Source organism: Dipodomys ordii, unplaced genomic scaffold, assembly GCF_000151885.1.
Source record: "Dipodomys ordii isolate 6190 unplaced genomic scaffold, Dord_2.0 Scaffold25, whole genome shotgun sequence".
Taxonomy (NCBI): domain Eukaryota; kingdom Metazoa; phylum Chordata; class Mammalia; order Rodentia; family Heteromyidae; genus Dipodomys; species Dipodomys ordii.
The window spans coordinates 8,130,068-8,152,384 of record NW_012267241.1 but is presented as its reverse complement, the minus strand read 5'-3'; the positions used below and the strand labels follow the sequence as shown (position 1 = coordinate 8,152,384).

The window sequence follows — 22,317 nt, the reverse complement described above, 5'->3', positions numbered from 1 at the left end:
TAAGCATCTTGATGCTGGGCCCTGTTGGAAGTCTCCTTTCTGTGCTCAGGGCCCTTAGGAAATGAGAGCATTGCCCCCCACCGTGGCTGGGAGATACAGGATGCAGCTGTCTTGGGTGGGAGGAGGGTGGGGTTTCATGCAGAAGACTAGAGGGCTAGGGAAGAGATTCCAGAGGAGGGCTCAACCATGGGGGCCTTGGTGGGGAGACGCATGAAGTACCCAGATCTGGAGAGGGGCTGTGAGGGTGCAGGATGTCAGCAGGGAGGGGGCCTTGTCCTCACTGATCCTCAGCAGAAGTTGGGGGCACTGAACAAAAGAACAGCCTGGCAGGTCTCATGTGGATGAAAGAAAGACCACAGGAGGCCTTACTTCATCACTTTGTCTTTCTGAACTCACTAATGTCGTTCAGAGGGACTCCTAGGGAATCTGTACAAGACATGGAGATCTTCCACTCCTGGCCTTGCTGTAGACTCTCCCAGTCGGAGCTGGCCATATAAGTGAGGCTGGGAGAAGGGTGTGGCTTACAGAAACCAAGGATCCAGAAGACACAAGACCCCACTTCTGACTTGTGGCTCTGGGATGTCTGCTTCCCAGTGGGAAAAGATTTTTGACCTCAAACTTTACAAGAACCTTGGGGAAGCTGGCCTAGGGCAAAGGTTTGGTTTACCTCTGAATTCTAAGGAGTTGTGAGCAAAAGATCAAAGTGTGTCTCAGCAGAGGATGGTGACTAAGGAAGGCACCTTTGGTGACTAAGGCTGGAGATGACTGAAATGGGTGCAGGATTCTGGGAGGCTCAAGGAGGTAGGTGGGGTTATCTCACTGGTAGCAGGAGAAAAACATCCCTGGGCTCACATGCCTGTTGGCCAAAGCAAGCTAGACTAACTGAATGTCACGCTTGGGTACCTTTAGAGTGGGTGAATTCCCAAGTTTCTTTCCATACTCTTGTCCCTGAGTCTTACAGTACAATTCCATTAGGAAATAGCACCTAGACCTCAGGAGAGCTCTTGGAAAAGCCTGGGATAGAGGTCCCTAGGGAAAGTAGGATGACAGTCCCCAAATGCTTTAGGAACTAAGTCACAGCAGAGAAAACAGCCTATACCAGGGCTCTGCTGAGCAGAGAAGAGCAACACAGAAGATGGTCTGTGTTGCTGGCTGTTTGCTTCCAGGAGCTGTTCCAATCTAACTCTTTGTTCCCTAGTGTTTAGACCAAAGCTCAAAACTCCCTGGGATGTTCTGGGAAGAGTGATCTCCTGACTCCTGCACCTCTGCCTGAATCCTCTGCCAGATCTCTAGGAGACAGCTACATCTGCCTCAGCCTCTTGATCTTCCTCCTACTCACCTACTCAGTTCCTTTATGTGCATTAGAAAAGGTGTCCCTTCTTCAGGCACACAATGTGACTCCTACATATAGAAAAGTCACATGGTAGCCTCCTAGCACGCTGTTATGAACTCAGTAAGTGCTCACTGAACAATATAGCTGAAGGGTTTGTGAACAATCTTCAGTGTTTGTCAGAGGCAGCCCTTCCTAAGGGCTGTGTGGCAGAGAAGGCCATACTGTATGCTCTAACATGCTTACAATTGAGAAGGGAGAATGAAGACGCCACTGGGGCTAGTAAGTGGAGAAAAGCATCCTTGAACCCTCCCCCTTCTCTGCTTAACGACCTCATTAGTAACTGCCAAAGAGTGAACATTTTGAAGGATCTCGCTCATTACAGTGACTCCAAACTCTGCATTTAAAGATGGTAAATCATTTTTTAAAGTACTATTTTCCTCTCTGTTTCTCTCTGTGTCTCTGTCTCTGTCTCTCCTATCTCTTGCTTTGGCAGGGGATTGTTTACAGGATCTGACAGATTGTTACACACAGGGAAATGAAACAATTACAAATTCTAGGAGGGAAATGGGCTCACATATGTTGGTGGGTTTGTCAGAATCCAAAGATCCAGATGTGCCTGGAGGAAGGGAAAGGTGGAGAACAAAACCACCCAGAGACGCTGGGATGACACCTTCCAGCACACAAGCCTAACACTGGTGGAGTCACTTCTACCTCCAGCTGGCCGATCCCCTCCCTCACCACTGTTCCCATCCTGCAGTCTTCAGTCTTAACACCCAGAGCCTCTGAGCACTACCAGATCTCTAGACTTCTCAGGCTGCGTATCTGTGGACTGAGGATGGTGCTGCAAGGCAAGCCTTACTTTTCTCATTGAACACTGGAATAAAGGACAACTCCTAGTTCAGGAAATTCTGCTCCTTTATTTCCTACTAGCACAGTGATCTTTCCATCTATAGCTAGTAGAACTTTCATGTATGACATACATTGAATTGTGGTGGGCTTACTAAGCTCCTCAGTGATTCCAATGAGCATTCAGAGTGAGGAGTATGACTGTAACCCTCCAGAGGTTCATCTGAATTGGCTCCTTCTCCCTATTGGTCAGCCTTCCACGATCCCTGGTCCCTGTTGGGTGGACTTCTCCTACTTCCTCCTCTAAGCTTCCAGGAAAGGTCTCATCACAGGAGTGTGCTTAGTTCATCCCTACTTCTAATGCCAGTTAAAGTTTCTCCTGAGCCAGGCACCAGTGGCTCACACCTGTAACCCTAGCTATTCAGGAGGCTGAGATCTGAGGATTGTGGTTCAAAGCCAGCGAGGGGCAGGAAAGCCCATGAAACACCAATTGCCAATAAACTGCCAGAAAGCCGGAAGTGGCGCTGTGGCTCAAGTGATAGAACACTAGCCTTGAGCTGAAGAGCTGATGGACAGCGCCCATGCCCAGAGTTCACGCGCCACAACTGACAATAAAAAAAAGTTTCTCCTGAACCTCTGACTCAGGAAGGCTCCTTGCGGCTTCATCTTAAGCCTGTGGAGTTCTCCCTTCATTTGAATCTTTTACCTTCTTGAGTTTAAGGATATTTACTTTTTTTTTAAGTGGGGGGTAATACCAGGATTTTTTTTTTACTTCTGAGCCTCACACTTGCTAGACAGGTGTTCTACTGTTAATCTGTGCTTTCAGGTCTTTTTTCACATTGGTTATTTTTGAGATAGGGTCTCACTTTCTGCCCAGGCACATGCCTGAATCCAGATCCTCCTGGGTTTTGCCTCCCACCATAGTGAGGAAGTGATTCAGGTCAACTGTACATCCTAGCTATGTGAGAACTGTTGTGTGTGAGAAGGGCAATGTTAATCAGGAATAGGCCTCCGGGATCTTCTTCAAGAACTGCATGTCCCAGAGATGTGTCTGTCCCCTCCCCTCCCCCAGTTGCTGTCCAAGGAGCTGAACATGATTTTATGAGCAAGAAAAGACAGGACTGGCATGTACTAATTCGACTGCCAATCAACATACCTCCACTTTCTTCTCCAAGATTTTTCTTTAACACTGTTTGATTATTCTTTTAACTTAGACCTTTTTAATTCTTATAGCTCAAATTCACACTCAATTAATTTGCAGTCACTGGCCTCTTTGTGTGGGCTGTACAACTGCATCTGCTGTCTTTTCTTCCCTAGGGACATCCCTGCAATAGGATTCTCTCACTGATGAACCAGACACTCCCTGAGGGTGAGATTTCAGCCTCTACACTCCCATCATAGATACTCTGAAGCTGGGAAACACGTTGGCTCTCTCTCACCATATTTAGAATTTCACCAAGGAACAGAGTAGGAGCCACAGGTTCCTTGTTATAAGAGCAAGGATAAAGAAAGAATAGATTGGGTGGGGAAAGAAGCCCTATTGGATGTGCTTACCTGGGTAGGGGTGGATGCCATTGGCAAACACAGCTTCCGCGGCAGGTTGTCCATTGGCCTGTGGGGGAAGGCCAGTGAAGCCGTTCACCCCAATGGGGGATGGGATGCTAGGCACAGCTGGTGCAGTGATGCCCGGAGGGGTGCTGCCACCTGGTTCCAGGGATGCAGACATATTGGGAAAAAGAAGAGGCAAACAGAACAAAGGTGAGGCAAGCTAACCCAGGGAGCTCTTCCTCTTTCCTGGCTTCTAGGGCCTGGAGATTGAATTGGAACTGACACATAGCTCAGTGTTATTGGTGAATCATACCCTAGTTTATCTTCTGATACAGACCAGCTTTATACACTCTAATTTTGCCATGAGAATATCTCTGACCACTGACCATTCACTTTTGACTCCAAAGCACACAGACTATTCTCAGTGCTCCCAACTTTAACAACACATGGCCCCCCATTTTCAGTGGCTTTGCTCACTCCTGAGAAGTTAGAATTGACTGGTTCTCATTTTACTCATGGGGAGCTGATATGTTTTCCTAAGAAGTTTTGTTGCTGAGATGGAGGAGGTCTTAACTCTGGTTCCCTTGTACTGAGAAAGTTATTATTCAATCAGTCTTGGCCCTTTCTTATACACAAAGTAGACATTTAAACCTCCTACAGTAGAAGGTGTGCTTGTGCTCATGGTGTTAGGAATAAAGCTGGGATCACATGACAATAACGTGTGTCTTCTTATTCCAACTGGGTAGAAGATGTGAGAACCCAAGATACAAATTACATGAAGATGTCACTGAGATCCCAGAAGCTGGAAAGAGTCTTCCTCTTAATGTAAGAAGTACTTCGTTCTCTCTCTCTGAAAATAAAAGATGTAAGGCTCAAAAGTATCCCTGAGGCTAGGGCCTATCCTTTAGGGACACGGCAATATCAAGATGGGCTCAGTGGCATCACAGTCTTTTATGACTTTCAGCTGGGAAAGGAGCAGCTCTTGGATGTCAGGATGTTGCTGTCATGGTCTGCCACCCAAGGACCCTTGATGAATTAGAGTGGGATATTTACTCAGTCGGGGCGTTTAGACCAGAATTTTTCAATGTTGACACTAGATTTATTTGGGGCCAGTAGTTTTCTTGTTGTGGGGAACTATGCTGTGTGATAGAGGATGGGTAACATTTCTGACCTCTACCAATTAGATTATAATACCATTCCCCTCTCCCAGTTGGGAAAAACAGAAATGTCTCTGGACGCTGTCAAATGTCCTAGGGGTAGAGCCCCAAATGACTATACTGGTTGAGGATCTTCTTTTGGAGAAGAGTCAAAAGCCACTTAAAATAAACATGCTTTGTGAGATGAGTGTTTCCAATTCCTGTCCTTTGATAACTCTGTGTTTCTTCCTAGCTGGTTGCATAATTGTCTTACAAAGGGCCACTGCATCTTCAATGGCTTAAATAGGCAGAGCCACCCTTGACATCAAAGAGAAAGGTTTTCACTAAAATATTGGTTGCTAATAGGGATCAATTTGAACTGTTTACCAACTTGAATTCTCATCAATTCTAAATCCTATCATGGATTTCATGGGGGCCCCTACCCAATCTTCCCTTGAGTTTCCAAGCATTGAAACCTTTTCAGACAAATTGCCCAATACCATATACTCTTGTTTGGGATGATCCACTACCTATGAAAAAGAAGCCTTAATCTGGGCCCAGCTAACTCTATCACTGGGCTGGAACCTGCTGGCTTACCTGAGGTTGGGGTCATGGGTGCGGCCGCCAGGCCATTCATGTTGAGGGCTGCCATCTGTTGCATCTGGGCAGCAGCGAAGGCAGCCATGGGATTCAGGTAGCCACCCTGTGCGACTGATGCCATGAGGGCTGCTTGCTGCTGCATCAGCTGGGGCAGAGGGAGTAGGAAAAATATCACATGCTTCCGGAAGGCTTCCCTCCCCACCAGCGGGCTCCGTTCCTGAGGTTAACTTCCCAGGTTCTGAGCCCCAGAGCGCTGGAACTGTCTCCTAGTCACCACCCCCAGACAGCACTGATGCCTTCTTTGTTCCTGTCTTAGTCTGCACTTGCTATTAGAGGTCACCTCCTTGGAAGATGCCTGTATTCAAAAGTCATAGGGTGAGGAAGTGGCGCTGTGGGTCAAAGTGGCAGAGTGCTAACCTTGAGCAAGAGACCACAGGGACAGAGCCCAGGCCCTGAGTTCAAGTCCCATCACCTACCAAAAAAAAATAGAGAAGGGACAGTTGTTCTAAATGGTAATAACTTGGAGTATGCTGGGTAGAAGAGACAGGAGAATCATGAACAGACCTCCAAGAATGTCATCACAAAGGTGAGAGGGGGCGGGAAGGCTGTTTGAAAGTGTCTAAAGCTAGACAATAGTGCAGAAATAAGATGAGCTTCTGTGGTTAGAATCAGAACCTTAGTGGACCACAGCACCACCATATGGGGACTTTTGTTCTATGCCTGGAAGCAATTGATGGAGATGCTGTAGGAGTGGGTTCAATGTGGAAGAAATGGTGATGGATCAGTGGCCTGAGGGGATCACAGGTGACAGTAGAAGACTTAGGGGAAATGTGGGTGTGAGGGCTTTGGGTAACTTCACAGGACCCCTTCCAGGAATGAAAAAAAGCCCCGAGAACGCCCTCTCTGAAAGGAAGGGGAGGGAGTTGTGAGAAGCCCGTGCTACCTAGGATTCAGCACTGACTCGACTAAGGGGAAAGAGTGCTCAGGGTGACCCACCAGGAAGCTTCCTTTGAGCTCTTTCCAGAGCAGCAACCCACATCCTCCTGTCATGCCACCCCAAGCTGCACTGGCCTTCTCTTAACTCCTTCCTTCTGAGGCTACATGCCCTGAGTTTATGCCTGGCCCTCCTCACTCCCCAAGGCAGAGTAGAATTTCTCTGGGACTGATGGGTGAGTGAGTGAGCTCCAGAACGTCAGCCCATCCCTGCCCCCACTTACTGCCTGAGCATAGGCTCCGTAGGCCCCGAAGGGGATGGCCATGGGGTTGAACATGCCCATCTGGCCAGCCATCTGTTGCATTCGTCGCATCGTGCGTTCCTTGTCAGTGTCGGCAAACTTGACCACCAGACTGGATGAGGCTCCCTGAAGCCAGGATGATATGTCAGACCTACCTGCCCCAACATTCAGCCCTCAGCCCCAGCATCCCTTTCCCTGCCTGGTCCTGCTCATCTCTGTGAGGGGCAATCCCCTATCCCAGATAGGCACCAGTGTTTGCCTAACTGAGGTTCAAGGTCCAAACCCAAGGGTGGACATTTCCCATCTGGGTGATCTTGGGCAATCTCTTAACATATCTCTGGGCCTTGATGTCCTTGTTTGAGAAACAGTGATAAGGACAATGCTTTCTTGTCTCTCAGGGATACAGTGATGGCAACAGATTGCCCCCCCCATCTTCCCACCTCCCCTCCAGCAGTTGAGGCCTATGGGTGTGGACGTGTCCATTCACAGCTGTCCTGGTCCTGCTCTAAGGGACCCCTCCCAGACCATACTCACAGGCATGGTCTGGCTGCCGTGTAGAGCGTTGATGGCAGCTTGTGCCTCAGCGTGGGAGGAGTATTTCACAAAGGCGCATCCTGAAGGGACAGGAAAAGCTGAGCCAAGGTCTGAAGGACCCCGGGGAGAGAAGGTAGGGGGAAGAAGGGAAGCCTGGCAAGGTGGGGCACGCATCTCAGGAGAAAACAGAGAGAGAGTTGAAGGAGAAGAGGAAAGAAAGCGAGAGAGGAGAGGAAGGGAGGGAGAGGGAGGAGGAGAGAAGGAGAGAGGGAGAAGGAGAGGTGCTAGAAACAAAGCCCATAGAGCAGAAAGACCCATAATCGTCCCCTCCCAGACCACATTCGGACCTCCTAGGATCTTCCAAGCATCCTTCCCCGGCTCCGCCCCGTCGGGATGGGTGGTGGTCCCGTCCCCGCCCCTCCCCGCGCCCGCCCCGCCCGCGGCCCCGCCCACACACCCTTGCTGTTGCCATCCGGACCGCGCAGGATGGTGCACTCTTCAATGTTCCCAAAGGCCTCAAAGAGACGGCGCACGTCGTCCTCAGACTGCTGCTTGTTGAGCATACCCACGAAGAGTTTTCTATCTTCTAGAACAAATTTAGGAGATGCTTACCCGGGCCGGAGGCCGGGCAGCGCGGGGGCGGGCCCGGGGGGAAAAGAGGACGCGTCCGAAGGGGGAGGGCAACGGGGGGGATTGGGGAGAGTTGGGGAGCAGGGGCAGTGCTCAGCCAGAGAGGGAGGGGCATGGGGGAGAGGATGGGCGTAGCTGAGCTGGGGAGGGCGCGGGGGAGGGGGATGAGGGAGATATTGGGGGGCACAGGCCAGAAAGGCAGGGTAGCAGAGTTAGGGCGCAGCCAAAGGAGCCGGTGAGGTCGTAGGGAGGCAGGGGGTGAATGGCAGCCACTAGGCAGAAGCGGTCCCACCCCAATGGGCAAGCCCCTGGTCTGGTCCTTGGCCTGGACTACGTAGGTCTCTGGGCCTGCCCTGCGTTTCCTTCTCCTTCCTTGTGAACGTTGTCTTATTCAGGTGCCAGAATTATTTGCACTAGATATTTCTGCCGTGGACCTTTGCTTATGCTGTTCTCATTGCTGGGAGATCACGGTGGATCCCAAGGCCGAGTCTTCCTCTTCCCACATTGCCTCCGCCCCCAAGGAGAGGCTTGTGGGGCCTCCCTTCCTTTACTCTCTGCCCAAATTTCAAAACGAGTTTGCCTGTGGAGTTGTTTTTTTTTTTTTAATAGTGAAAATACCGTACAGAGGGTTACAATTACACGGGCAAGGTAATGAGTGCATTTCTTATCAAGGAGTTGGTTTATATCTAGCTCTCCTCCTCTCCTTCACCCACAGGTCACTTCCTGGGGAAAGAGACTAGGTCTTGGCTGCAGCGGCAATACCTGGTACATAGTAGACCCTCACTGGGATTAGAGAATGAACAGAGAAGGAAGGAAGGGAGGAAGGGAGGGAGGGAGGGAGGGAGGGAGGGAGGGAGGTCCTATCCCATTCCTAGAGGCACACCTCCTTTCTGTCTCACTTCACCTTGTCTGCATGCCTAGACTTAAACTTGGTCTTTCCTTTTCTGTAAAATTCAGCCTGAGCACTTTGGGGAAGCCTATTAGGTAAGATGCCTCACAGCCTACTCCCCACCTCTCCTGCTCCCCTCCCTCAGGGCTGAGTGTCCAGTGTTTAGTGTCTAGTATTTAGTCGACCCCACAACATGGATCTACAGAAGCTTGTAAATGGTTACAGAAGGACCACACACACACACACACACACACACACACACACACACACACACATATTCAATGTTCCTCCTCCACTGTGACTTCCAAGGCAAGGTCATAAAGGGGAACAAGCCCAGGTTGGCTCTCTTTGAGGATATTTGCTCTGTGGAAGGCAACCACCATGCTGTGAAGGTCCCCAGTGAGCACCACACAGGGTCCATTGATGTCCCTAGTTGACAACCAGTGTCAGACACCAGACCTGTGAGCAAATGAGTCCTCAGATATTCCATCTCCCAGCTTGTGAATCTTCCGCCTGAGGCCCAGACATCCTACAGCAGAAACAAGCCTTCCATGCTGTGCCCTGTGAATTCCTGTCTCTTGGAACCCATGGGCATGAGAAACATTTGTTTCACAACTTGGTTTTGGGCTAAATTGGTATGCAGCCACAGTAACTAGAACAGGGTCCCAGCGGTGGCAGTTCTCAGCAGGCACTTACTAGATGTTTGTGGACTAGTAAATGATTGACATACAGCCAAGTCTGCAAAAATGCAGACCCCTGAAACTGCAAACAGCCACATATTTGTGGTTTCCTCTAAATACAGGGCACTGAGGGAACCTGAGTCCCTCTGAACCTTCATTGCTGGGAGAGTTCACACAGAGCTGATGAGGGACTGATCCCCAGTTGGAAGCAAAGCAGAACAAGTTTCCTGGCTCCACACTGCTTCCCAAGCCTTTCCAATCCTCCTCTGCAGAAGCCCTGCCCACTCCCCTGTGGGCATATTCAGCACTGAGCAAGTTCTTAACCATGAGGGATGCTGCATTCCTGCTCCTCCTATAACTGGAGGGCACAGTGTCAGTTCCTATTACCAGTTCTGGGTCAGCTTGGCTCTCCATTACAGCTGAGCTGCAGCCAAAGCTCTGGGTCCACTCTAGCCTGGTCTGTTCTATGTCATGGTAATATTTGGGGGCATAGCTCACCCTATCACGAGGGCTACAGGACCCTCAGAGCTTACAACTCCAAAGTCTGGGGTGGGAGCAACAAGGACTAGGACACCAACAACAGGGTGGGAGGTGGAATGACAAGGGATGGGAGGAGGAGAAATTAGGAATGGAAAGAGGGGAGATGGCAAAAAAAAGAGGGAAACCAAGTAGAAAGAAAGCAGAGAGAAGTGAGATGAGAAAAGAAAGGGAACTAAATCAGAATTTCCAGAAAACCACACCTTACAAATCCCTAGCCCTCTAGCTTAAAAATTCTGTATCTTCCCTTAGAAAGAAAAAGGAAGGGAAGGGAAGACACCTCCTCCATGGATCCTGATTTAAATGCTAGGACACAGCTCCTTGCCTTCCCTCTCCTGACGTCTGAATGTATTCCTTTATTATCATGATGACAGCTTTCTGATTGCATTAAAATTCATCCACACATGCCTTCCTATCCTGCCTCTTCCCTTTTGCCAGTGGGATCACCCCTCCCCCCACATAATTCCTTCTCTCTTCCTCTTGAGTCTTTTACTGCACACTTCGAGGTGTAGCCTATACCCTTTCTCTTGAGATCTTTCCAAATGCGCAGAGTACCAGGCTGTCCCTTCCTGCCCATACTAATTTTTCCAGAGGAATGGCAGTTAGCTCACATTTCTGGAAGACTGTATGAAACCAAAGAAACCTAGATCCAGATTCACTTCCTCCAAGTATTCTGGGATGAATTCCACCCTACTCTCATTATTGTGTCTAGCATCCTCAAACTTGTATTCTTTTCACTCTGGGAGTGCTATTCAGGCTAGTCTTTCAGCTAAAGAGCTAGCAGGATTCTGAGTTTAGAATGGAGTCCCTTCTGGGTAGGTCCAGTGCTTTGCACCCAGCTTCCTTGGCTCCCAACTGATCCATACCTCATTTCTCTAGGCCTGTAAAATGGGGAGAGGTAGACCATCCTTGAGGTGGTTACTAGGATTCCAGGAGATGTTGCAGGGACAGTGCTTGGCAAGAAGTAATCATATCACTTGGATTTCTTTATGTGGGAAGAAGAAGAAAGGAGGTGCTATACTCCCTTAGTTTTCCTGCCCTGATTTGGCCAAAAAGGCTACTCCTGTAGTGAGGAGACAGATAATTGATTTTGAGAGGTCATCAGCTCCATGTGTCAGGATAGAGCGGTGGGGGGGGGGGGGGGGGGGGGGAGGGGAGGAGCATCTGCAATAATAGGCTGGACATCTTCCTAGTCTCCATCTCCTCTGTCCACATCCTTGATGGCCACTTTCCCCCCATGTTTCCAAGATCTTTTAGATCTGATCCCAACTTAGCTAACTTTCAGAGAATGACCCTGTTCTCTCAGCCAGGGACCACTTGCCTCCAACACAGACACCGCCCCTAATTTTGGTAGAGTTCAAGCATTCCTAGCCACTGCCTGGTTGTCTAAACTAGGGTTTTTAGGTGATTGGAAGGCTTTGGTGCTCTTTCTCTCAATGGGAGCCCTCAGCTGTTGCCTCCCATGGTCAGGTGTGCAGGAATTGCTGCTCCCTCTGCAGAGGGTTCAGGTGGATATTACTCTGACTGGCCAAGGAAGGTGAGGTAAGGAAGAGCCAAAGGTGACCCTGAGTGAGAGGGGCCCCTAAGGGGATCAGGGTGTGATAAACAAGCACAGAACAACATTGGGTACCCAACATCCTCCTCTGATAGCCTAGCTGAGGTCATGGCACTGTGTTCACCGGAGCCCAGCTCAGGCAAGCCTGGTCAAGATGCACGAGCCATGATTCAGTCCTGGCATCTTTACACAGACTCCTCCTGGGCAAGGGACAGAACAAAGGAAACATGGTTCTGCAGTCATCCAACAGCTGTTCACTGAGCATCTTCTCTGTGCCATTTACTGTTTTAAGTACTGGTTCAAACTCAGTGAAAAAGAGGAAAAGCCACTCACTAGAGCTGACATTCAGCTGGGGAGACAGGCCATCAATATTAAGCAAGTTCCAAGATGACAAGGACTAGTGGTTCTAAGAACTGGTACTCTAAGATGAGGCCTTAGAGTATCAGAGCTGGCAGGTCTCAGGATAACACCAGGATCTCATGATTTCCTTCTGAAGAAGGTCCAGTGACATGGAAGCTCCAGGATGCACAGTAAGAATCACAGCTGGGACTTGAACTAGCGCCAGCCTGTGGGATTTCAATGTCAGAGCCCCTACAGCTGATTTTTGTGCTTTTTATATTTTTCTCCAGTTTTGGGGCTTTAACTCAGGGCCTGGGTGTTGTCTCAAAGCATTTGTGCTCAAGTTGAACACCCTACCACTTGAGCCGCAGCCTCATTTCTGGCTTTTTGGTGTTTAATTAGAGATAAGAGTCTCAGTGGACTTACTTGACTGGGCTGGCTGCAAACTAAAATCCTTAGATTTCAGCCTTCTGAATAGCTAGGATTACAGGCATGAGCTACTAGTGCACCCAGATAACTTGTGCTTTTCAAGTGGAGTGTATGTCTGTAGATGTGGGAGCAGAGGAGGGGTAGGAATATGACCTTTCCATATGAACTAAACAACAAGATAGGTGCCAGCCCCAGCTCTACTGCACTGGAGTGGGTAGGCTCCATGCTCACATGGTCCACCTCCACAAGGGAGTGGGCGGAAGTACTCAGTTTTGTGTTCAGTGAAAGGATTTACAGCCACCACAAGAGGTTCTGAGCCACAGCAGCTGAGATCCTCTCTGGTCATTCCTTGAGCAAGAATTTAGTGAGTTCTCATAGTGTACCTGGAACCTGATTACACAGAGTATTTGAGGTGAGTCTTGAGGACCACTCTGTGCTTTCCCATTCACTAGGTTGGGAGATTGTACAAATGCTGAGACCCCTGGAAAATCCAGTCTTTGGACCATAAGTCACAGAGTCTTTGCCATGGAGTCCCAGGTTAGAGAGAATAAACAGGCCTGAAGAGTCTTTTAAGCTGTAGGTCAGAAGGGGCTGGGTGAAGAGAGCAGGTGGGTGGATAGGCCCCATGACCACACTTTTCACCTGCTCCCAAGAAGGGAACTGTGGCTGGGCTTGCAGACCAGAACCCTGGGGAGTTTGGCTGCTTTTCTATCTACCTCACACCTGCCCACCCTTCCACCAACATGTGTATCTCATATTTCCCCCATCTTGAGAACCTTCCTTATTCTTTCAGAACTCCATCTGACTCTGAGTTTTGGGGTTTCCACCTATAAGTTGTCCTAGGAAGTAGAGGTGCTTGTCAAAAGGTAGGGTCAGCCAGAATCTCTGTCCCACCAAGAGAGTGCTAAAGACTTTGACACTCAATGGGGTTTAGGCCAGAAGGATTTGCCTTATAAAAGGAGAGTTCAGAAAACAGAAGCAGGCTAGACCTTCAGGATCAGGGCAGGCCCCTAAAGGCGCCCTGCAGGCTCTGCCTTAGCTGTCTCCACCCCTACCCCAGCTCAGCCAAGCTACAGGAGCATCTTGCTGGCCGCTCATGGTGAGTGGCCCCTGAGGGAGAAGAGGCGGTGACAGCAGTGCCACTTGACTTGCCAAATGCCAGCATCCTGGTGCTAATGCTCCAATTCCGGTTTAATTTTCAAAATTTGATTCGCTCATTACCATTGGCACTAAACAATATTTCCTGCTTAAGGATAGACGGCTGCTAGGGCACTGTGGGCGAGTGTTCAGATGGTTAATGCCTTTTATTACTGCAATAGACTTTTACTATTCTCTTCCCTCCAGCTGCCGAAGGAGCGCCAGAGGAGGGAGACCTGAGCTAGGGAGAATCCTGGGGCTGGGGCCAGGGTAGAAATAAGCGCCTTTGAGGGCTGTGGCTGGTGGGTAGACACCTGCTGAGAGACATGGAGACTCAAGGGCATCTGTTTGGGATTGGGGAGAAAAATGCCAGTTATTTAGGATGACAGAGCTGGTGGATTCTCCCCTGCTCCAAAAAGCTTTTGTCCTGGGGCTGCATAGCATCAGGCAAGAGCATAGAGACCTTAAGCACTCTGCAAACCTACCCCTCAGCTACTGGGCAGAGCCTGAAAACCTGGCAATGACTCACACAGGACCCTGAGGGATCTTTTGGGCAATTGGGATTCTGTGGGTTCACTCCCCATACACAAAGTGCCTTCTAGTTAGTTCTTGGATTCCAGAACCATCTGGTTGGTGCCTGAGCCCCACAGGTGTGAGTCTAGGGGTAGAGGGCACTTCTTCTTCTCTAACTTTGTCTGTGGATCAGGGAGGAACAGGAAGGATGAGGAGGGGAACAGGGTTCCAGAGAGGAAAAGAAGCGATGCGGAATTCTGGCCCTACCATTTTTTGGCAGTGCACTCTTAGCCATGGCATATGCCCTCCTTGGGTAGAGCCATGTGGGGGATAAAATGAGTTCGAATACATGAGGCTTTTAGTACAGTGCCTGGCACTGAGTGAATGTTCAATAAATACCAGTTATTATGAGTGCTAATAGCCATTACTGCCACTCACCCACAGGGGTACCAGCTGGTGGGAAAGAAGCAATACCCACTCCTACCATCTATGTCCATCAGGGACACTAAACTGAATAATGATTCCGGCCCAGGCCAGCCTGAGAAGCCAGATTTCCCTTTGCACCACCCTGACCATCTGGCATCATTTTAGGGCCCAGGGAGATGTTCCCCAGCCTCTTACCTAGATTGAGCCAAAACAAGAGACATTTCCCCCCAGAGCTTCAATGAACATCCTTCTAAGCCATTACACCATGAATTCTCTCAGTCCAGATCAATCAAGTCCAAAGGGAAAATAGGGACTACATCGATGCATCTGCATATATGTTTTCATAACTCTCTCTCAGCCGCAGACCTGCCTTCCACATAGTGGTTCTTCTCTGCCTTCCCTGACAATTGCCCACATTTGGGCTGGTGCAGCCACTTTCCAGCATTGCTGTCCATCCGAGGGTTGCAGGTCTAAGTTTGTATCCCTCTGCAGCTGTGTGACCAAACTGGCTATCCCCCTAAGAACCAGTCCCTTCACCTGGGACACGGAGTCACTGGCCAGGTCTCAGGAGGGCTGTCATCTTAACTGATCCAGTAGAAAGGACAATGCCCTTCCTCCTTCCCCCACCACACTGTGGCAGTCAGAGCCAGTGACATGCAGCTGGGCTGGGAGCTGCCTCCCTCCTGAGGATGAAAGCCTTCCTGCCTGGGAAGAGGCTGAAGGAGACATCAAACCAGATCAAAGACTACTGAGAGGGGGATTTGAGGGGGGGATGCAATGGAATGCAAATGAAGACCCTCACCCAGCTCTGGCCCCAGGGGTGAGGCAGTGCCAAGCCTTGATCTGCCCGTTTCCCTCCAGGACTGGCACTGTTTGATGTTAGGGTGGGAGGAGACAGGAGCTGAGGAAGGCATCCAGTTCCCCTTCCTCGCGTTCCTTTAGCCAGCTCCGTCTTCCAAAACCTTCAGACGCATCAGCAACCCTCCTCCTCCTTTCTCCACTGGGTAGAGACACCACAGCATGACAGTGCTTCCTCGCTGGCACTGATACAGACACACGCAGTTGGTTCAAATTCAAAGCAGGGCTGAAATCCTGCCCTGGCCTCCACTCTCACTTGGAGAACAAGCCCACACCTACACATGACCTGTGAGGGGCTCCACAGACACCCCATGCTTCACTGCCCACCCTCCTCCTCTCCTCTGCAAATGTAACGCCCATGGGCGTTCCATTCATGGTTGAATATCTGGTGCCTAAAGGGCCTGGCATGTGGTAGAGGCGCAATCAATATTTGTTGACATGAACAAATGATTCCTCCTGCTCGGTGGGTTAGGGGAGTTGAATGGTGATGGGTGTCACAGATGAGGTGCTGACCCCCAAGGGCCCTCTGTGTGTCCTCTGGAGATGAGTGGGCAGTAGCCATAATGGGAGCCCAGGGATAAGTCAAGTGAAGATCTGTGGATCTGGGTGTGAAGAGGAAGCGAAGAGGTTTGAGCTGGACTCTCAGGTCCACACAGTAAAGCAAGGCTTGCCAGGTGGGAGAGACAAGGGGAAGATACCTTAGCTCAGGGACCAGCAGATGCAAAAGCAAGGAGAAAGGGTGGCATGTAGCAAGAAAGAGCAGCAATCACACAAGTGTTTACACATGCACACATGTACATACACATGGTACACACATACCCATACACACACAGACACACATACAACACTCTTCTTCCACCAATTAGGATCTGAGCACTTCCTTGAAGGTCTCAGATTTAGATGCTCATCTTTTACCTCTGCATACTGGGCTCTGGGACCATTCTCCTCACCTGAGCAGATCCTTGCTCCATATGCCCTCTGGGCTCAGACTAGCTCTCTAGCTCCCAGCATCGATGTGTCTTCTATGGCTCACTGGTCCCAGACCCACTCAGTATCAGTGTCACCCAGTCTCTACACAACAGCCTTCAGGACTCAGCTCTAGTACAGAGAGGAGCCTCCTCTCGGGCTAGCCTTGCCCTGCCCTGTCATTTTCAGCTGTCTATGGTTGCTGCTCTGACTTGTTCACTCCAGAAGATAGTTCTAACTGCAGTAAAGATAAAAATCTACCTGGTTCTCATTTACCCCAACAGTCACTAGGCTACTGAGGTAAGTACTCCACAAGTATGATGGGTATTTATAATCATTTCCACTGTACAGATAAAGAAACTGAGGCACAGAGAAGGTAAACATTTTCCCCAACTATTTACACCTGGTCTTTGATGAAGACAGGACTCATGCCCAAGGTGATCTAAACTGAGCTGAACTCTCAGGTCATCTTTCTTCCTGGTGGAAGAAGATGCTGCATGGTGTTGTCATTCCCTGTCCTCTTTGTCGTTGTGCAGATAATTGGCAAAATATCCAATCACTATATTGCTTTGTGAGGGCCAAGGCTCAGCTCAGAGTTCCAAAGGGCTGATTGATGGGTGAGACAGCTATCACCTGCTACTCAGTGCAGGATCGAGCTCATGGCTGTTTCTGATTGTCTAGAGGCCCCCAGTGATACCTCACAACCCTCTGAGTTTTCTCAGCCCCCTGCCCAAGACATCCAGCTGTTTTAAAGTCAGGGCTGAGTGCTTGGGTGGATCTTGGGTGCTCAAGAGGTAAATCTCTCTCTTGTTTTGGAGTCTGCAGGTCTCCTACCTTTCTGCCTCTAAGCTGAAAGTGTCCTCTCTGTCACACTAGCACCATCCCCCTAATTGCAGTCTGCCCCTCCCTAGTGCCCGATGCCCATTTAGTCTCCTAGAAACAGAGTTAGAACTCTGAAGGGCCCCACCAATTCCTTCACTCTTCTCTCTTGTATTCTAAGAGGTGATATTCTGGAATGGGGTCCCAAGTTGGACTGGAGCTGAGCTCTGAGATTTGGTGCTGATGAGGAGTGTGGAGGCCATACCCACCCCACCCCACGACGTCTTTTCCTGACCTGCCATCTGTGAGCCTGCATCAGGCTTCCCAGTGGGGGCCTGGGGCGCCGTGGTGGCTATACGTAGAAGTCACCTTTCGCTAGGGCGGTGGTGCGCAGCCGTCTCTCCAGGTAACTGATTATACATTTGATCTGCTACATTATCCTTACCAGGCACACGGCACACGACAGACGGCCCGGAGTTCTGTGGGGACGTCTCAGCAGCCGAACCCTGTTGTCTAATGGGGTTTCCACTGGCGTCTGGCACACTCTCCGGCATTTCACCCATCACAAGATAATTTATAGCATAATGGGGACTTTTTTTCTTTATTTCATGTGGGAGCATAAATTATGGCCAGTTTGTCCTCGACTCTCAAGGAGACAGAGCAGGGCTTCTTTCCAGTGAGGGGCGTGGATTGCTGCAGGGGCTGGGCAGGGTGGGGGTCCACGGGGGAGGAGGGTTGAAAGGAAGAGAGACCAAGGACTAGAGTGGAAAAAAAAAACTCTCCTGACAGGGCAAAGAATCGATTCCAGGTGGCCACAGTCCTGAGGAAGAAATAAAAGACCCACTTGGAGCTGTTTGTCTCTATTAACCGAGGAGCGGGGGCTCATTAGCTGGGTAGCACCACTGAATAGTGATAAAGCCACAGGGCGGTTGTCACTGCCTGCAGATGACCTGGCCACAGATCTGCCTCTACTCTTCATCACAGGCTGACTCTCATGCGAGCCCCAGACCCTCCTAGCTGTGGCCCAGTTTCCCACAGTGTCTCCCCAGAGATACAACACATCTTGCCAGTGCTAGAAGAGCTGGACAACCTGCCTGCCCCTCTGGCCCACCACCTATTTTAACATTATGAGTGTGACCTTGTCTCTTGTGGGTGATGGAGTAGCCAAGAGCCTACTGACTGCCTTGGGGTAGATACTAGGTGCTTGTCTAAGAAAGAAGAGCCACATTAGTGGCTGCAGGTCTCAAGGCCACTCCCATTTCTGGTTATTGCTAGGAACTCTGGGGATCCTGGGTAGGGTCAGCAGAGGCTGGCTACCTGTCTCTGCCTCCTGCAGTATGACCCAGTGAGGGGCATTTCCTGAATACCAGCAGGAGTCCCACTGGCTTCCATCAAAATCAGGATGCAGCCCAGAGGAAGGTGAATGGAAGTGCAAGTGCAGGAGTCTTGGATCTTGTAAGATGGTAGTCCTCAGCTGTGGCTGATATAAAGGTCACTTGGTGGCTTTTAAAATGGCAGGTGCATAGGACTGGCCCCTAAAATGTGGGGTTTAATGATTAACGTGGAGCCTGGACATCAGTGTGAGTGTGTGTGTGTGTGTGTGTGTGTGTGTGTGTGTGTGTGTGTGCATGCATGTATGCCTGTCCTGGACTTGAACTCAAAGCCTGGACACTGTCCCTGAACTTCTTTTGCTCAAGGATACTGCTCTAGCACTTGAGCCACAGCTCCACTTCCAGCTTTTCTAGTAGTGTACTGAATATAAGAGTCTCATGGACTTATCTGCCCATGCTGGCTTTGAACTGTGATCCTCAGATCTTAGACTGCTGAGTAGCTAGGATTACAGGTGTGAGCCACCAGCACCTGGTAGCATCAGTATTTTTGATTTTGTTTTTTGAAAGCTATTCCAGTGGCATCAGTTGGAAGCCGGAGCTGGGAAAGGCTGCAATCAGCCTTTGGTAGGCTGTCCTCTCTCCTGGGGTACTGCATCTCCGGTCCTTCACCTTCATGCAAGAGTAAAGTCCTTCAGACTACAGGAATCTGGACCTTGTTGGTGCTAGGAGGGACACCAACACCTCCATCTGTGCCCTGATGTCTAAGACTAGATATGCCTCCTATCACTCCAGGAATCCTCCTAATAAACACTGTCCTAATTTTGGAAGGCAGGGTGAGGGGTCATTCTCTAGGTCAGTAGCCCTCCAATGGCTTTGCAAGTCCTCTTCTGTTTCTCAATTTTTCTTTCTTATGGCCATCTTCCCTCCATTCAGCAGACCATCCCTGCTCTGAGAGGGGAGACTTGGGCTTTTCTTTAAACAGCCCTCCACTTTCTTTTCTCTCCTACTTTGATCCCGTTATCTAGCCCTCCTAGAGACGCTGCTGCCCACCCCCCCACCATGGAACTCAGAAGGCCCATGCTTAAGTACACACTGTATTAACTCATGGCTGATAATGGAGTCCAGATAGACATAGAGATAGATGGATAGAAGCCATGATTAATAAAGGCTAGGTACCCAGATTAAATGTTTGATGATAGATAGATACACAGATGAGAGAAAAATGATTGCAGAAAGCAGATAGATTTATGATGGATGGCACATAAAGAGCAATAGGTAAATGTGGATGGATGGATGATGGCTGAGAGGTTTCTGAGGACTTCAGATAATGGGGTCTAAATGTAAAAGGTCAGAAAACTCATCCTGGCCATCCATATCTGTGGGAATGCTGGCTCTCAAAAGAAGGAACTATCCTCTGCTCCAGACCAACCTTGAAACACCTTGCCTTTCAATCAGAGCCTGGACTCTCCTCTGCTGTCTTTGTGTGGGCTGGTTTACTGTGAACATTTGAAGATCATCTTGGTTTCTCTGAGCCTACAACAAGTAAGGACCTTCTGAGCCCCTGCTGTACCTGATGAAGTACCCCCTTCCTAGGGGGTACTACTTCAGTCTAGATACACTTGCTCTTCATAGGTCAAGGCTGGGTCCTCAACCCTTCACAGCTGGTTAGTTTTCGGTGTGGCAGACCTGATGCCACCTTATAGTTAGATGGCAGGTGTTGGCCCACACCCTGTACACAAAAATGGATCCACTCACACTCTCAGCCAAGGACCCTGGCTTGATAGGGGCTAACAATAGCTAAATTATCTTGAGCACTCACCACTGACCAAGAACTATTCAAAAACAATTAAAAGTTATTAGGTGGGAGACTTACAGATGAGGAAGCTAAGGTACAGAGGATTTGGCAACTGACTAAAAGTCCCAGAGCTAAGTAACAGCACAGCTAGGATTTAAACCCAGATGCTCTGGTTTCTAAGATCCATTGAAGCTCCATTAAAGGTAGATCCTTTACCCTACTTACCAGACCAGGTGAGCTCAGGAGACCCACCTGGCCCTGGGGACTGCATGACTTGCATTGTGCCCAATGACTAATGACCTTGGAAGACAGTATCAGCTTCCTCAAGAGAATAAACTATTATTTTGAAAGGTGGCAGCATATTCACTGTTGGTGTGTGGCGGGCACTGCTAATAATAGAGGAGCCTGCTCTTGTCATTCAGTGGGGTCCTCTGGGGAATTCTGATTGGCAATATTTGGTTACTGTGAAGTTTAGTTTACAGAGTGACAGAAAAGGAATCTCTCATGTGGCAGAAACCTTTATGCTAGCCCTGGGCTGTCCTAGATCCTTGCTTTACCTACCAGTTAGTCAGATAGGCAGCTAAGGCTGGGACTTTGGGTGAGGAAGAAGAGGCTAAAGTGGCTAGTGGAGAAAAAATAAATAAAGCCTGGAGGTGAAGACAACAGCTCTGTCTGGATCCACCCTTGGTGGTTAGAGGAAGTGCTCTCTGCCTGTGCCCACTCTTCTCCCGGCCATGGCAGTTGGATGGGCAGAGCAGTAGTGCCACCCCAAGCTTTGTCTTCCCTTTGTCTGTCAACTGTATCACAAATGCCTCATTTATAGTTCTATGTGACTGTTTTTCAAATGGATATAGAAGCTGTTATGATTTAAAAATACAACCCCATTTGAAAGCATTACCCAATTCAAGGTAGCTTTTTTTGTCATTTTGCATTCTCTCAAACAATGGATACTCAGAGTCTAACATCTGTCAAAGGGGGTGCTGATGAATTTTTGATGTAAAATAATGGCTCCTTCACCTTGAAAAGTCTGGGAATGCCGATCCAAGGAGAGGAGTGGGAATTAGGGGAGCAGCAAGTGCTGTAGCCTAGTGCATCCCACGCTGGTCTCAGCTCACCAACAAGACCACAGCATCCCCCTGTCAGAGGCAGGACAGGAGGGACAGGGATACCCCAAGTATGCAGTGAGCAAACCACATCTGGCCTTTATCTCCATAAGCTGCCAGAAACCTGGGCCTGGTTTCAAACCTTCTCTGGACCCTGAAACTCATCCTTTGACATGGCCAAAATTATGATACTCAAAAGAGCGAGAGTGACTGCATCCCACAACAGTTTCCTGGGGATAAGTGGGAGCGTGAGAATCTCTGCTCACGTGGGCATAGGAGCCTCATGTATTTACCATATAACATAAGCTCCAGAAGCCGTGCTGGAATGAAAAGCTACCTACAGTGATTGATGAACAGAACACTAGTGCAGTCTGAGCAAACTCCAGGTTAAGAAGGAAATCAGGAACCTCTACCCCCTGCCGGTTCCACCTCAAGCACTTGCAAGAAGGTCCAACCACATACCCTTGAGTGATTATGGTCCATCTTCAACAAAGGTGAAATGGGAAGCCATCTTGGATTTAGCAGCTAGGGACTTAGGATATATTTCCTATTGGCTATATCCGACTCTAAGTTTGGGACAGAGGCTCAGGCTAGTAGTCTCTGTCTCTACTGGAAAATTAGTTAGGCTGCAGCAATGGGCTGACCAGATGGTATTTAAGAACCCTTTAACTGACTGGTGATAGCTCACAGAGCAGTCATCTAGACTCATGAGGCTCCTGCATTTCTCTACCCTAGTGACCTCTGGCTTAATTACCAGCATTCAAAGATGTTCACTAAAATATTTGATTCTGCCCAGGTCTTCTCAGCACCCACAATGAGAATCAGTGCTTTATCTAGCCCTTGGATGGGCTGGTTCCTGGTTCTATCACAGTAAGTCTGTATGCTCCTTTCTATAGTCTAAATGGTCATGTCCTTCCAAAATTTATACCTTGAAGTCTTGACCCTCAGGTGATGGTGTCAGAGACTTTGGGCAGGTGACTAGATCATAAGGTCACAGCCCTTCAAAATGAGATTAGTGCCCTTGTCCTTACAAAAGAAGGCTGAGGATGCTAGTATGTCCTTTCTCCATAATAAGATT

General features: G+C 49.3%; 1 protein-coding gene across 15 annotated transcripts in view; it reads right to left on the bottom strand.

Annotated features, from left to right (window-relative positions):
* Celf4 (CUGBP, Elav-like family member 4) overlaps nt 1-22,317 on the bottom strand; it is a 274,650-nt gene that overhangs the window by 19,984 nt on the left and 232,349 nt on the right. For 6 of the 15 annotated variants that reach the window (XM_013014841.1, XM_013014831.1, XM_013014836.1 and 3 more), the window contains exons 4-8: nt 7,690-7,818; nt 7,233-7,312; nt 6,681-6,824; nt 5,461-5,608; nt 3,734-3,883 (exon numbers count right to left, since the gene is read on the bottom strand). In XM_013014841.1, coding sequence (XP_012870295.1) covers nt 3,734-3,883; nt 5,461-5,608; nt 6,681-6,824; nt 7,233-7,312; nt 7,690-7,818 — 651 coding nt within the window. Of the gene's footprint in view, nt 1-3,733; nt 3,884-5,456; nt 5,609-6,680; nt 6,825-7,232; nt 7,313-7,689; nt 7,819-22,317 lie in introns of all 15 variants that reach the window. The other 9 variants (XM_013014834.1, XM_013014829.1, XM_013014839.1 and 6 more) reach the window with 4 other exon arrangements.